Source organism: Schistocerca gregaria, chromosome 5 (assembly GCF_023897955.1).
Source record: "Schistocerca gregaria isolate iqSchGreg1 chromosome 5, iqSchGreg1.2, whole genome shotgun sequence".
Classification (NCBI taxonomy): Eukaryota; Metazoa; Arthropoda; class Insecta; order Orthoptera; family Acrididae; genus Schistocerca; species Schistocerca gregaria.
Genome location: NC_064924.1, coordinates 91,414,073 through 91,430,195, shown reverse-complemented (window position 1 = coordinate 91,430,195; position 16,123 = coordinate 91,414,073). Strand labels below are relative to the sequence as shown.

General features: G+C 41.3%; 1 protein-coding gene across 2 annotated transcripts in view; it reads right to left on the bottom strand.

Annotated features, from left to right (window-relative positions):
- Positions 1-15,451, bottom strand: part of LOC126272410 (serine/threonine-protein kinase Nek7-like) — a 60,226-nt gene extending 44,775 nt beyond the window's left edge. The window contains exon 1 of one of the 2 annotated variants that reach the window (XM_049975243.1): positions 14,989-15,451. In XM_049975243.1, coding sequence (XP_049831200.1) covers positions 14,989-15,219 — 231 coding nt within the window. In that variant the 5' untranslated portion in view covers positions 15,220-15,451. The remainder of the gene's footprint in view (positions 1-14,988) is intronic. The other variant, XM_049975242.1, reaches the window with a different exon arrangement.
- Between the last annotated feature and the right edge of the window lie 672 nt (positions 15,452-16,123).

Genomic DNA, 16,123 nt, shown 5'->3' with positions numbered 1-16,123 from the left:
GTCCACCAGGGGACCGGTATGCGGCGTGGAGAAGAAGTAGTGTGAGGGATGGAATATTCAGCAGCAGTGAGAATGACTTCCGTGAAGTGTGCAGCCTGACTGTCGCAGCTTGTGAAGGTTTGATCCTGAAAGGTCGCCCTGGAAGAGAAGAGCCCCCAGTCTGGTTTGGAGATGTTCCAACTAGTTGAGCACGGAGAGGGGGTATGATGCAGGAGATGGATAACACACGGGAAGTGGTCGCTCGAATATGTATCAGAAAGGGCATACCACTCAAACTGGCGTGCAAGTTGGGTAGTACATACAGAGAGGTCTAAATGGGAATAGGTGTGAGAGGTATCTGAAAGGAAAGTAGGGGCGCCAGTATTGAGTCAGACAAGATTGAGCTGGTTGAAAATGTCTGATAACAGGGAGCCCCTCAGACAGGATGCTGGAGAGCCCCAAAGAGGATGGTGAGCATTGAAGTCTCCAGTTAACAAAAATGGTGCAGGTAGCTGAGCAATAATTTGCAGCATGTCTGCCCTGGTAACGGCAGACGACGATGGAGTGTAAACAGTACAAATGGAAAATGTAAAAGTGGGGAGAGTAATGCGGACCAGCAACTGCCTGCAGGCCGGTGTGCAATGTGATGGGATCATAGTAGATATCATACCGGACCAGCAACGTAACCCCTCCATGAGCTGGAATACCCGCCATAGGGGGTAAGTCAAAACGCACAGAGGTGTAGTGTGCCAAGGCAATGTGATCGCATGGGCGTAGCTTTGTTTCCTGGAGGGCTACGACGAGAGGACGGTGCGAGCGGAGCACCAATTTCAAGTCCTCTCGGTTGGAGCGAATGCAGCGAATATTCCAGTGAATAAGTGCCATCGTGAGAAGAAGAAGGTGCAAGAAGGGGTCATCGAGAAGGCCGCAGAGGGCCCGGCTTCGAGCGAGCACTGCCGCCGCTAGCAGGAGGCGGACAGTCATCGTCCATTTGTTCTAGAGGTTCATCGGCCATCTTGTGAAGATGGTCAGAAGGGGGAGCTTCCTCCTCTGGTGAATGGCCAGATGTTCGGCTACCAACGGTGCGGCCAGGCGAAACGAAAGACGGCCTGGGGCGGCAACCGCTGGGTGGCGCAGGAGGAGAAATGCGCCGTGGCAGGGAAGGAGAACTGTGCTTCCTATGAGCCTTCTTGGAAGGTCATTTTGTGGAAGGATTGGTCGATGGCTGAGGGTTCGAGGTACGTAGGTCTGCACGAGACGGTTCCTTCTTGAAGGCCCGTGCATCTGACTTCTCGATCTTCGTCCTGGCAGAAGCTGATAAAGGTGCTTTTATCGGAGAGGTGATGGGAGGAAGAGGAGACGTCGACCGGGCGATCTTAGCACTGGCCGAACGGACGACCGTAGTGGTGAAGGTCAGATCGCATGTCTGTGTCGCCACCTCCCTGGTAGTCCAAGGAGAGGCGACGACAGTACTGTACTTCTCCGCTGGGAGCAACATGGGCTTCCTACAAGCAAATAGCTTGCGAGCAGCCGAGGTGGAGACTTTCTCTTTGACCCAAATTTCTTGGATACAGCGTTCTTCCTTGTAGATGGGACAGTCACGGGAGGACGCTACATGGTCACCGTGACAGTTCACACAACGAGGAGATAGAGGTGGACGGTCACCCTCATGGGCATCCCTGCCACAAGTCACACATGTAGCCGCATCGGAACAAGACTGGCGAGTGTGATTAAAATGCTGACACTGGTAGCAGCGCGTAGGTGTTGGGACATAGGGGCGAACAGAAATAACCTCGTAGCCCGCTTTGATGCGCGACGGCAGCTGAACACTATCAAAGGTCAAGAAAAGTGTCCGGGTCGGTACAAGGTTGACCTTTTTCATGACCCTATGGACAGCCGTCACGCCCTGCTCAGCGAGGAAAGACTGAATCTCCTCGTCAGTCAATCCGTCGAGTAATCTAGTATATACCACGCCACAAGACGAATTCAAAGTGCGGTGAGCCTCCACCCTGTCAGGGAATGTGTACAGGAGTGTGGCCCGAAGCAGTTTTTGTGCCTGAAGGGCGCTCTCAGTTTCTAGTAACAAGGTACCATTACGCAACCTGGTACAAGACTTGACAGATCCGGCTATGGAATCTACGCCCTTCTGGATAACGAAAGGGTTGACAGAGGAAAAATCCTTTCCGTCCTCAGATCGAGAAACTACGAGGAACTGCGGGGCAGGCAGTAGTACTTTTGTCACTGGTGGCTGGTCAAGTTTCCATTTGTGGGCAGAAGTCAAGAGAGGAGAACAAGAAGAAGAGAAATCCATTGCGGAGGAATCCCCCATGATTGCCAGCGTCTCCTATGGCGCACTCCTTCCTTGTGGGGACCCTCTCAGAGGGCACTCCCGCCTTAGGTGATTGTTCACACCTCAGGTCTCACCTCCCGAGAAACGGACGGAGGGACCAATCGGCATGATCGGAAGGTGTCAGCTCAGGCAATCACCCCTCCCTGGGCCTGGCCTTTACCAGGGGGTACGTGCGTGCCTTACTTGTCTACCCAGCGCAGGGAATTACGCGTTACCCCGTCACCGGCTACGCGTGCGAACGCGTGGGTCAGCCTTCAGGCACACACAGGGAGGAAGGAAGAAGAGGAAAAAGAAAGGAGAGAGGGAAAGAAAGGACAGACTGTCTCAAACGCCGAAGCGGAGACCAGAGAAGGAGAAGGCAAGGAGAAGAAGGCAAGGAGAAGAGTAAGTAAGACAGTGAGATGGAGAAGAACAAAGAAAGGAACCAACCAAAGGAAGGAAGAAACCAGAAGAAGTGAAAAACCAAAATGAACGCAAATATAGGTCATGAAACTGTCCGTCTCCGGACGCAGGTGCTAACTACCCCCTTGAGGGGGAGGGACTCCTTTTAGTCGTCTCTTACGACAGGCAGGAATACCTCGGGCCTATTCTACCCCCCGGACCCACAGGGGGTAAAGAAAAACTGTATCACCTGTATATCAGATGGTGCATGTAGGAGGGGGCCATATCTCAGGCACTATTCATCACAGAGATAAGAGGTCAAATGTTCTGGGTAGCCTAGAGACCATTTGTATACCTATAAGAAGAACAGACAGAGTCCAGCTATCCTACAGCATAGTGTAAAAATTTAAACAATACACACTTCCTCCAGTCCAGGCAAATTGAGCAAATTGGCTGGCTCTTTCGCGTTAGGTGTGGTCTGGGGTCTTAGGCAGCTTATAAAAGCTTGTTCCTGGTTGGTTCCTGAGAAAACCCTGGTTTTTGGGTACTGAAAGTAACAACAGTAAGGATGGCCCCTTCTATAACTTCTGTTCATAGCAGATAGTCAAAATTACCAAATGTTCCTAAGATCACTTTCTTGTGGAATCTTGAAACTTTTTGATATCATTATATGAGTATGTTATTAAGATCCAGAGGTTCAAAGTTACCACACACGTGCATAAAAAATATGTAGGTAATACCCAGTCAGAGGCACCACTATAAATGTAGTTTTAACTGACATATGTACACATAGCGAGGTTTCTTACATCCTCGTAAGGATTCGGGGATCATCAAACTATGTCTTTAGGCAGCATTTTTTCATCAAAAAAACTTTATGATGTGCTATATCTGTCTAATGGGCATTTCAAGCCTACACAAATATGCCCAAAGTGACACCGCAGTAACAGAAATGTGTTAAAAACAGTATTAACATGCTGGAAAAGAACTTAAAATGACTGCCAAAAATTACATAAAACTGGAAGGAGTGAAAATTCAGTAAAATATTTCTAATTTCATTTTTACTCTTTGAAGATATGAATCACAAGCCACGCATTTTCGATGAACTGAGACAGATGAGGAAAGTATCCAGAATAAATGTAAAGCAAATGACTGTCTTAATCTTATATTAAACAAATTTTTTGTTGTGTATGTCTGACAAGATATATAAATATGTTGAAGTATGTAAATAAAATGTCAAAACTTTACTGACCTATAGAATTCATTATATACAAGCGGCACTCAGTGGAACAGAGCTCCTGACAGAGCACAAAAAAGGTAAATATGATCTTCTTTAAAAGACTTAACGAACTCTGACAGAGAAGTGGGGAACCAGCTGTCTCAATCCTCATTCTGCCTTCCTCACCAAAAATTTTGGCACGCAAACATAGTCACACTTTTTTGTGCTTAAAGAGAGTAGCCAAGAGACAGTAATGGTGGAAGAGAGAGGAGACAATGATGGTAGGAGACAGGAAGTGGCAGTGACAGAGAACAAGAGATGGATGAAGATAATAACAATACGAGCCAAAGAGATAGGAGATACTGATGGTCAGTGAGAGTTGGTGGCAATAAAAGAAAAAGAGAGATGGATGGAGATACAAGCAGTGTGAACGAAGAGAGGAGAGACGGTAGAAACGAGAAACACAAATGAGCGGAGACCAACTTTAAGATGTAGGTATTGGGAAGAATATATTTTGGACAGACATTTTATACACGAGAGTATAGGAGAAAAGTTAGTCAGACCCACTCCAACAGGTGCAGTTTTTCGCTGGTAGTATCACACTAGATCCAATGAATGATGGCATTATTTACAATTTATCTCCCTTTTTATGTACTGGAACTATCGTAGAGAATTTATGCTACATATGAAACTATCCCTCTAATATACAGTTGTTTATATGATATTTGAACAGGTCTTGAATACAATCTATTATTTTCTTCAGTGTGTTGCATCCTATGTATTTAAACTGTATGACAATTTCAACTGCTTTACTATTCTTAGTACGAAACCACATGAGACCTCAAAGAAACAAAACTTGCTTGTATTTCGTTATGATCTAACTCTGATGAACAGATACCAGATTTGATAACAGCACTTCCTACTTCAGCTGATTTAATGGAAAAAAAATCACTGAATTCTTGGGGCCAGAGATTAATTTTGTTTTTTCTTGTATCTTTAACAACAATATTTATTAGTTTCCATGCAGCTTTCCACTTTTCCATTTATTTGGTGAATTCTCAATACTACCTTTTTTTATTTATTTACAACATGCTCCATTACAAATATTTGCAATACTGTGCGTGTGTTTTAAGTGTAATGTAGTGTTTGTATTTGATGATGATGATGATGATGATGATGATGATGACGACGGAAGGAAGAGGGTGAAAACTGGTGCTGACCACTGCCTACTGCTCGACAAAACAGCACGGGGCAGTTAAGCTTAACATCCCCATCTGATGGACAGATCACCATTAACAGTCACACACTCTTATTTCATGAGACACTGTGGAGAGGTGTGGTATTTAAATCAGGACATTGACATAATGTCTAGTGATCAGGAACTTTATGTCACCACTTCTCCTCCCCTTGCTGGCCAAATACTGACAATTAAAATTATTTCTACCACCAGGATTCGAACTAGGTTTCCCAGGGTCAAGCACTACTGCACAAGCATGTTATCAATTCCATTGAGGTGGTCATACCAGATTAGTTGGTAGTTTAGCATACCATGGACTTTTTCTGTTCGGAACATTAGTTTTAAAACCTTTGTGAATTATTTTGCATTCTTTATAGGAATAATTTCATTAAATTTTGTCAGAGCTCTAAAGCCAATCAAGTACGATCTTTACTGATAAATCATTACTTATATTATAATGTGTCACCCTCACACTGACCAAACCAGTCTGTCTGCAAAGACTAACTAACTCTAATAGTGCTATCGCCAGTGAGAAGTTTGGTGATCACTACTTCTGGAATAGGCCTAGTTACATTACTATCATCAAGATGGAATCTACTTGTATAATTTACATGTAGAGACTTATGTGGATGGGCTTACAGACTGACTGGCTGCAGAAAAGTTTTCAGCCAGGCTGAAGTTTTCACAGGCTGACTGCAGCTATTGCTGGCAAAGTTCATGAGTCCATAGGCAGTACAGGCACACCACAGAAAGTTGAGTAAAGCACTATAGGAAAAGACCCTCACTGAAATCATAATAATAATAATAATTATTATTATGAACATTTCTACATGTATGGATGAATAACCCTTTAACATAGTTCTTCTGTCTACCTGTTCATAAAGCCACACTCTGTACACCTGTGTTCACAATCTTACTGCCAAGAGAAATGGTAATGGCACCTGTGAGTGTGATGCCACTATTGATAAGTACTGCATATTCTGATTTTATACATTATAAATTATGACATCAAATGTTAGAGAGTTTATTGTGTTGCAGTCCTTCCTTCAATTAACTGCTTGGTGTATGTATTTGCCAGGTTGTTGGCATAGTGCTTTTCAAATGATGTATTCACCTTAATTGCAATTTCTTGAAAATTATGTGTAAGTGAGATACTGAGTACAGATTTAAAATTATACAGTGAAACGTTATATATATTTCACCATTATTCTTTCCCCCATGAACGACAGACCTTGCCAAGATCAGGTGGCTTGCATGTCTCAACAATACAGATAGCTATACTGTAAGTGCGAGCACAACAGATGTATGTCTGTGGGAGATGCCAGACAAATATGTGGTTCCTGAAGAGAGTCAGGAACCTTTTCTGTAGCTGCAGGGGTAACAGTCTGGATGATTGACTGATCTGGCCTTGCAACATAAGCTAATATGGCCTTGCTGTGCTGGTACTGTGAATGGCTGAAAGCAAGGGGAAACTACAACTGTCAAATTTATTTTAGGCCATGCAGCTCTACTGTATAATTAAATAATGATGGCATATGCTTCGGTAAAATGTACTAGAGGTAAAATCCAGGTGGGGACTACCCTGTGGGATAACATCATTAAAAAAAAGCTTTATTTCTACAGGCTGGAGCATAGAATGTTAGATCCCTTAATCAGGAAGGAAGGTTAGAAAATTTAAAAATGGAAATGAATAGGTTGAAGTTAGATGCAGTGGGAACTAGTGCTATTCAGTAACAGGATGATCAGGAATTCTGGCTAGATGAGTACAGGGTTATAAATACCAAACCAAACAGGGGTAAGGCAGGTCTAAATATAATGAATGAGAAAATGGGGATGCAGGTTAGCTACTATGAACAGCAGAGTGAAAATTTTATTGTAGCCACGACTGGCTCAAAGGCAACACCTACCAAAGCAGTACAAGTTAATAAGCCAAAAAGTTCCACAGATTATGAGATTGAAAGAATCAATTGTGTGAGGAAAGTATAGTTGTGATGGGGTCCTGTAATACAACAGTAGGAAAAGGAAGAGAAGGAAAAATAGTAGGAGAATATGGACTCTGGGGGAAAAGAATGAAGGAGAAAACCACCTGGTATAATTTTTCCAGAGCATAATTTAATTATCAACACTTGGTGCAAGAATCACAAAAGAAGACTGTATATGAGAAAGAGACATGGGGACATGAAGATTTCATATTGGATATATGATGGTAAGACAGAGATTTGGGAATCAGATTTTAAACTGTTAACATTTCCAGGGACAAACGTGGGCTCTGACCATAATTTATTGGTAGCGAATTGTAAAACTAAAACTGAAGAAATTGCAAAAAGGTGGGAAATTAAAGAGATGGAACCTGGATAAGTTCAAGGAGCCAAAGTGAGCACTAGCCAATGTTGGACTGAAACAGAGGAAAGGACTACAATAACAGATAACTGGGCAGCTTTGAGAGAGGAGATGGGGAAGGAGCAGAGGGTCAAATAGGTAAAAGAAGGCCCAGTAGAAATCCTTGAAAAATCAAAGGAGATATTGAATTTGGGGCCTAATAGAAGAAAGGAGAAAATATAAAAATGCAGAAAATGATGCAAGTGAATACGGACATCTAATAAAATTAGGTTGACACGAAGTGTAAAATAGCTACGCAGGCATGCCTAAAAGACAACTGCAAGTCTAAAGAGGCATGCAGAACCAGGAGAAAGATAAATACTGCCTATAAGAGAATTAAAGAAACCTTTGCAGAAAAAGAAGTAGTTGCATGAATAGCTCAGACAGCAAACCAGTATTAAGCAAAGAAGGGAAGGATGAAAAATGTAAGGCACTTATAGAGGGGCTATACAAGGGACATGACCTAGAAAGAAATACTATAGAAAGGGAAGAGGAAGTAAATGAAGATGAGATGGGAAATATGATACTGTCAGAAGAATCTGACAGAGCACTAAAAGACCTAAGTGAAGCAAGCCCCCTAGAGTAGATGACATTCCTTCATAACTACCGTCATCTTTGTGAGAGCCAGTCATGAGAAAACTATTCCACCTGGTGTGCAAGGTGTGCGAGATAGATGAAACACCTTCAGGCTTCAAGAAGAATGTAATAATTGCAATCCCCAAGAAAGCAGGCATGGACAGGTATGATTAATACTGAACCATCACTTTAATATTCTAGTTCAAAATAAAAGACTGGATAAATTGGTAGAAGCAAACTATGGGGGAAATCAGTTTGGGTTGCGGAGAAATGTAGGAACATGCAAGGCAATAATGGTGCTATGAAATGCTAAGGAAAGGCAAATCTACATATATAGAATTTGTAGATGTGGATCCATGAGCCATGGACCTTGCCAATGTTGGGGAGGCTTGCGTGCCTCAGCAATACGGATAGCCGTACGATAGATGCAACCATAATGGCGAGGTTTCTGTTGAAAGGCCAAACATACATGTGGTTCCTGAAGAGGGGCAGCAGCCTTTTCAGTAGTTGCAGGGGCAACAGTCTGAATGATTGATCTGGCCTTGTAACCAAAATGGTCTTGCTATGCTGGTGCTGCAAATGGCTGACAGCCAGGGTAAAATATAGCCCTAATTTTTCCTAACGGCATGCAGCTTTACTGTATGGTTAAATAATGATGGCGCCCTCTTGGGTAAAATATTCCAGAGGTAAAATAGTCCCCCATTCGGATCTCTGGGTGGGGACTACTCAGGAGGATATTGTTATCAGGAGAAACATAACAGGTATTCTACATATTGGATCGTGGAATGTCAGATCTCTGAATTGGGCAGGTAGGTCATAAAATTTAAAAAGGGAAATGGATAGGTTAAAGTTAGATATAGTTGAAGTTAGTGAAGTTCGATGGCAGGAAGAATAAGACTTCTGGTCAGGTGAATGCAGGGTTATAAATACAAAATCAAATAGGGTTAATGTAGTAGTTTAATAATGAATTTAAAAAAATAGGAGTGTGGATAAGCTACTACGAACAGCTCAGTGAATGCAGTATTGTAACCAAGACAGACATGAAGCCCATGCCTACCACAGTAGTACAAGTTTATATGCCAACCAGCTCTGCAGATGAAGAAGAGATTGAAGAAATTTATGATGTGATGAAAGAAATTATTCTCATAGTTCAGGGAGAGGAAAATTTAGTAGTCATATGGGACTGGAATTTGATAGCAGGAAAAGGAAGACAAGCAAAAGTAGTAGGTGAATATGGACCGGGGATAAGGAATGAAAGAGGAAGCTGCCTGTTAGAACTTTGCACAGAGTATAACCTAATCATAGCTAACACTTGGTTTAAGAATCATGAAAGAAGGTTGTATACGTGGGTGAGGCCTGGAGACACTGGAAGGTTCCATATATAATATATAATGGTAATACAGAGTTTTAGGAACCAGGTTTTAAATTGTAAGACATTTCCAGGGGCAGATGTAGAATCTGACCACAATTTCTTTCTTATGAACTGTAGACTAAAACTGAAAAAATTGCAAAAAGGTGGGAACTTAAGCAGATGGGACCTGGATAAACCAAAAGAACCAGAGGTTTTAGAGGGTTTCAGAAGGAGCATTAGGGAACAATTGATAAGAACAGGGGAATGAAATATAGAAGGAGAATGGGTAGCTTTGAGAGAAGAAATAGTGAAGGCAGCAGAGAATCAAGTAGCTAAAAAGCCAAGAGCTAGTAGAAATCGTTGGATAACAGAAGAGATATTGAATGTAACTGATGGAAGGAGGAAACATAAAAATGCAGTAAATGAAGCAGGCGAAAAGGAATACAAATGTCCCAAAAATGAGATCAACAGGAAGTACAAAATGGCTACGCAGGGGAGGCCAGAGGACAAATGCAAGGATGTAGAGGCGTATATGACTAGGGGTAAGATAGATACTGCCTATAGGAAAATTAAAGGGACCTTTAGTGGAAAGAGAACCACCTGTATGAATATCAAGAGCTCAGATGGGAAACCAATCCAAGGGAAAGCAGAAAAGTGGTAGGAGTATATAGAGGGTCCATACAAGGGCACTGTACTTGAGGGAAATATTATGGAAATGGAAGAGGGCGTAGACAAAGATGAAATAGGAGATATGATACTCTGCGAAGAATTTGACACAGTGCTGAAACACATAAATCGTAACAAGGCCGCAGGAGCAGACAACATTCCATTAGAACTACTGATAGCCTTGGGAGAGCCAGCCCTGACAAAACTCTACCATCTGGTGAGCAAGATGTATGAGACAGGTGAAGTACCCTCAGATTTCAAGAAGAATATAATAATTCCAATCCCAAAGAAAGCAAGCATTAGAAAATTGCAGTGAAATGCAGGAAGATCTGCAGCAGATAGGCACTTGGTACAGGGAGTGGCAACTGACCCTTAACATAGGCAAATGTAATGTATTGTGAATACATAGAAAGAAGGATCCTTTATTGTATAACTATATGATAGCGGAACAAACACTGTTAGCAGTTACTTCTGTAAAATATCTGGGAGTATGCGTGCAGAATGATTTGAAGTGGAATGATCATATAAAATTAATTGTTGGTAAGGCAGGTACCATGTTGAGATTCATTGGGAGAGTCCTTAGAAAATGTAGTCCATCAACAAAGGAGGTGGCTTACAGAAGACTTGTTCGACCTATACTTGAGTATTGCTCATCAGTGTGGGATCCATACAAGGTCGGGTTGACGGAGGAGATAGAGAAGATCCAAAGAAGAGTGGCGCGTTTCGTCACAGGGTTATTTGGTAAGCGTGATAGCGTTACAGAGACGTTTAGCAAATTCAAGTGACAGACTCTGCAAGAAAGGCGCTGTGCATCACGGTGTAGCTTGCTGTCCAGGTTTCGAGAGGATGCATTTTTGGATGAGGTATCGAATATATTGCTTCCCTACTTATACATCCCGAGGAGATCACGAATATAAAATGAGAGATATTCGAGCGCGCACGGAGGCTTTCCGGCAGTCATTTTTCTTGGGTGGCTTGAGGAGTATAAATGTAGATGTAGTGTTGACAGGTGTGAAAATTACTAAACTATCAGTTTAATAAGTCATGGCTGCAAAATACTAACACGGATCCTTTAAAGATGAATGGAAAAACTGGTAGAAGCCGACCTCAGGGAAGATCAATTTGGATTCCATACAAAAGCTGAAGCACATGAGGTAATACTGATCCTATGACTTACGTTAGAAGATAGATGAAGGAAAGGCAAACCTATGTTTCTAACATTTGTAAACTTACAGAAAGCTTTTGACAGTCTTGGGTGGAATACCCTCTTTCAAATTCTGAAGGTGGCAGGGGTCAAATATAGGGAGTGAAATGCTATTTACAATTTGTACAGAAACCAGGTGGCAGTTATAAGAGTCAAGGGGCATGAAAGGGCAGCAGTGGTTGAGAAGGGACTGAGACAGGGTTGTAGCCTATCCCCAATGTTATTCCATCTGTATACTGAGCAAGCAGTAAAGGAAACAAAAGAAAAATTTGGAGCAGGAATTAAAATCAATGGAGGAGAAATAAAAACTTTGAGGATTGCCTTCAACATTGTAAGAGCAGTTGAATGGAATGGGCAGTGTCTTGAAAGGAGGATATAAAATCAAAATAAAAAAAAGCAAAACGAGGATAATGGAATGTAGTCGAATTAAGTCAGGTGATGCTGAGGGAATCAGATTAGGAAATGAGACACATAAAGTACCGTAGTAGATGAGTTTTGCTATTTGGGGAACAAAATAACTGATGATGGTTGAAGTGGAGAGGACACAAAATGTAGACTGGCAATGCAAAGAAAGCATTTCTGAAGAAGAGAAATTTGTTAATGTCAAGTACAGATGTAAGTACCAGGAAGTCTTTTCTGAAAATATTTGTATGGAGTGTAGCCATGCATGGAAGTTAAAAATGGACGATAAATAGTTTAGACAAGACAAGAATAGAAGCTTTCAAAATGTGGTGCTAAGGAAGAATACTGAAGATTAGATGGGTAGATCACTTAACTAATGATGAGGTACTGAATAAAAGTGGAAAGAAGAGGAATTTGTGGCACAACTTGACTAGAAGAAGGGATAGTTGGTAGGACACATTCTTAGGCATCAAGGAATCACCAATTTAGTACTGGAGGGAAGTGTGGAGGGTAAAACTTGTAGAGGGAGACCAAGAGATGAGTACACTAAGCAGATTCAGAAGAATGTAGGTTGCAGCAGATACTCAGATATGAAGAAGTTTGCAAGGATAGAGTAGCATGGAGAGCTGCATCAAACCAATCTCTGAACTGAAGACCACAATAAGAGATGTAGAGAAAAGTTTTGACTATGTTGACTGGAACAAAAATTTTGAATTGTTGAAGGCAGCAGGGATAAAATACAGAGAGAGAAAGAGTATATAAACATGTACAGAAACCAGACGGCAGTTATAACACTTGAAGGGCATGAAATGAAGTGGAGAAGGGAGTGAGATGGGTTTGGTATCTACAACAAAAAACGTTGATGTTCAAATGTGTGTGAATTCCTAGGGGTCCAAACTGCTGAGGTCATCAGTCCTGAGACTTACACACTATTTAAACTAACTTAGGGCCTACGCTAAAGACAAAACACACACACGCTAAAGACAAAACACACACACACACACACACACACACACACACACACACACACAGAAAAGCAAAACAAGGGTGATGGGATGTAGAGAATTAAATCAGGTAATTCTTAGGTAATTATATTAGGTAATGAGACAGTAAAAGTGGTAGATGAGTTTTGCTATTTTTGTAGTAAAATAACTGATTTTGATTGAAGTAGAGAAGGTATAGGGTAGTACGTAGACTAGGAAGGAAAGCATTTCTGAAGAAGAGAAATTTGTTAACATAAAATACAAATTTAAGTGTTATGAACTCTTTTATGAAGATATTTGTGTTGAGTTTAGTCTTATAGGAAAGAGAATTGTGGACAAGCAGTTCAGACAAGAATATAGAAGCTTCTGAAACGTGATACTACAGAAAATGCTGAAGATTCGTTGCCAGTTTTTTACTTATTACTAATTTATTACCAGTTCTATGCCATTCACCAGCTATACCTAAGCAATAATATTACTACAATCAAATGAACGGAATACTGCAATTTAAGCTATTCTACTAATACGGATACCATAAATATATTGAAGTTAAGAACCAGATGAGTGAGCAGCATAACCAATGCAGTGCTGAACAGGATTGGGAGGAAAAGAAATCTTTAGCTTAACTTGAATAAAAGAAGGGGTCAGTCACTAGGGCACTTCCTGAGACATGAAGGAATCATCAATTTAGCACTGGAGGGAAATGTGGAAGATAAAAATTGTAGGTTGCAGCAATATATATATACAAAGATGATGTGACAAAAGCGCTCGTAGGTCGACAGACACACAAACGAACACAAACATACAGGACCAAACTCCAGATCTGCACCCACCAGTTCAAATGTACATCCCCATGTGATAACATTGTGTAGAAAGGAAAACTGTACACTGCTATTTTTGTTGTGTCGACTTTGTTACAACTAGTGTGGCACCCACCAATCCAAGTCCAAGAAACAAGAAACTTTATGTAAGATTAAGGGGAGAGTAGAATGTAAGTTACATATTTTAGAGTGATTTAATTGAGTTTTAACTGTATTGTGATAAGTTTTGTGTAATTTTGTACTGGGATGTACAAATACAATGGAAATTGTGTAAGATTTTACTAAATCTATAAAATGGAGATTGTCTACGAATGAATGACGGAACTCGTAAATATATAAATGCCAGTGTTGTAAACATTAAGTCTCACAACGCAACACAGTTTGTCACTATCTACGGTCAGGGGGTAGAACCAAAACTTTCGGTTGACCCAACCAAAGTTCAACGAGTGTGAGGCGAAAACATACTGGTAATTCAATGAAGTATTGGTTACATTACTCTGGATGCTGCTGCAAGTGACGTTTCTTGTCGTTTATTTGCCTCTAATTAAAAACACGAGCTGAAAGTGGAACTATCTTTTCAAGTTTTCGGAAATTTTTGTTACGGGCAAATAACTGCTCATAAAACGAATGAGCGATGAAAGTAGCTAACCGATAGTAATAATCCAGAGTCAGAAACCCTTGTTTCACGCCAGGAGGTACTTTAGAACTTACGAGACGTGTGCTGATAAAGCAAACGCAAGGCTTCCGTGTGTTCAACTACCATTCCCCCGGATCATGCGACCCGATAAATAAATAAATAGCAAATGCGATGAAAATATTTACCACTATCATCGATTCGTATTTACGTAACATGCACAAGTCGACTTTTATAATGTTTCACCGATATATTTCTGAACACTATATGTTCAACAAGATACATCGGATTGTCGATGCCGCCAATGGTGAGGAAGCTATTGTTGTACAAAATTAGTCAGTACGAATTCCACCAAACTGTAACTCCCAGAACTGTCTCATAGCTGCGGTAAATAAATCTTCTACCGTACTGATTGCACTATTACTGTGAACAATTTACTACAAAACGCGACAACAAACCTGTGGGTAATGAAACTCTCACTGATCAAACAGTGAATGTGTAAGTTCTCATCGTTTGATACGTCCATACGTGCTAGGGGGCTACATATTACGTGAACAATGGTTGCTCACAGTAAGACTTACATGAACTAACCTACGTGCTGAGGGGGGAAGGGGGGGCAAAAGTGTTTACTATTATTATAATATTATTAGTAGTGATATTATTATTATTATTATTATTATTATTATTATTATTATTATTACTGCTACTACTACGATCTTGCTGGGTCAAGCTGCTGCTGCTACCCGTGACAGAATTAGTGTTTGCAAATAGTTGCATTCATGTTTCGGTAAAATATTTAAATCCTTTACCTGCAACAGTTTGATTTCTTTCATACAGTCAAGGCGAGCCTTTGCGTCCATCATCTCGAAGATTTGCACTTTTTTCAAGGCAACGACAGATCCGTCCACTTTGCTACGTGCTCTATAAACGACGCTAAATTGTCCTTTGCCGATCTGTCGCTCAACGTTAAACTGATTTAAGCTTCCGTAACGCGACTCCCCTAGGTTGGCCGTCAGAGCCAGAATTTCCGCGTCACTCATGTCGGGAAGAGGCTTATGCGCACTCTTTTCGTTTCAACGTACTTTCTGCTCCGCGCCGTCAATTGGAATGTGGGGCGGCGACGCGACTTCCCCTACGGAACGACTGCGCAGACGCGAGATTCGACAAGTAACAGGTGACAACCTATGCTCTCCAGCTTTGACTTGCGCTCTCGTAAACATTCTGCTTGATTGAGTGTATGAGGTAGCCGATGTCGCTTCATTGTATCAGCGACACAGTTTCTTTTCATCACAGAAATGTTGTATTCCGAATTGTAGCTCTCAACAGCTACTAATGTGGTATCATTGACGTTGCGATGCGTCATTGCCATTGTTTACGCTTACAGTTGCTAAGTAACGGTGTTATTGCTTTTTACCGTCGGAAGGAGAAAGCTTAGACTAGCTGTATCTGAGATCAGAAAACCGTATAAAAGCTCATGGTACTGAAATTTTGATCGTCTTCTTGTCGTATGTATTAACTGTGACTGTGTCGCGAGAAATTCAGACACGTTTACACAGTGGTTGTTGTTTTGCTGTCCTGTTACCTAGCAACGCAGTATTTACGCCTACTATTCATCAGCACTTGAAGGTTATCGACCAAAGCACACATGACAAAGAGACACGACAGTCCATTTTCATAGCTTCATTTGTGGCAGTCTTCATAGTTATCATTACTGCACTATACCAACATCTCTGTTCGTTGACAGGTGGAGAGGAGCGAGAGACTACAACCATTTTTAGATATTCACGTTTTATGTCATAAGAAAGGCCTACGTAATTTTGAAGAATTAAGGGCAGGAGCTTAGGCAACAAATAAGTATCCACTATATCCGCTTGGCATCTATTAACATGTACAGTAAATGACCTTGTGAAAATTTATTGGCAAGATTCCCATGTAAGGGATATT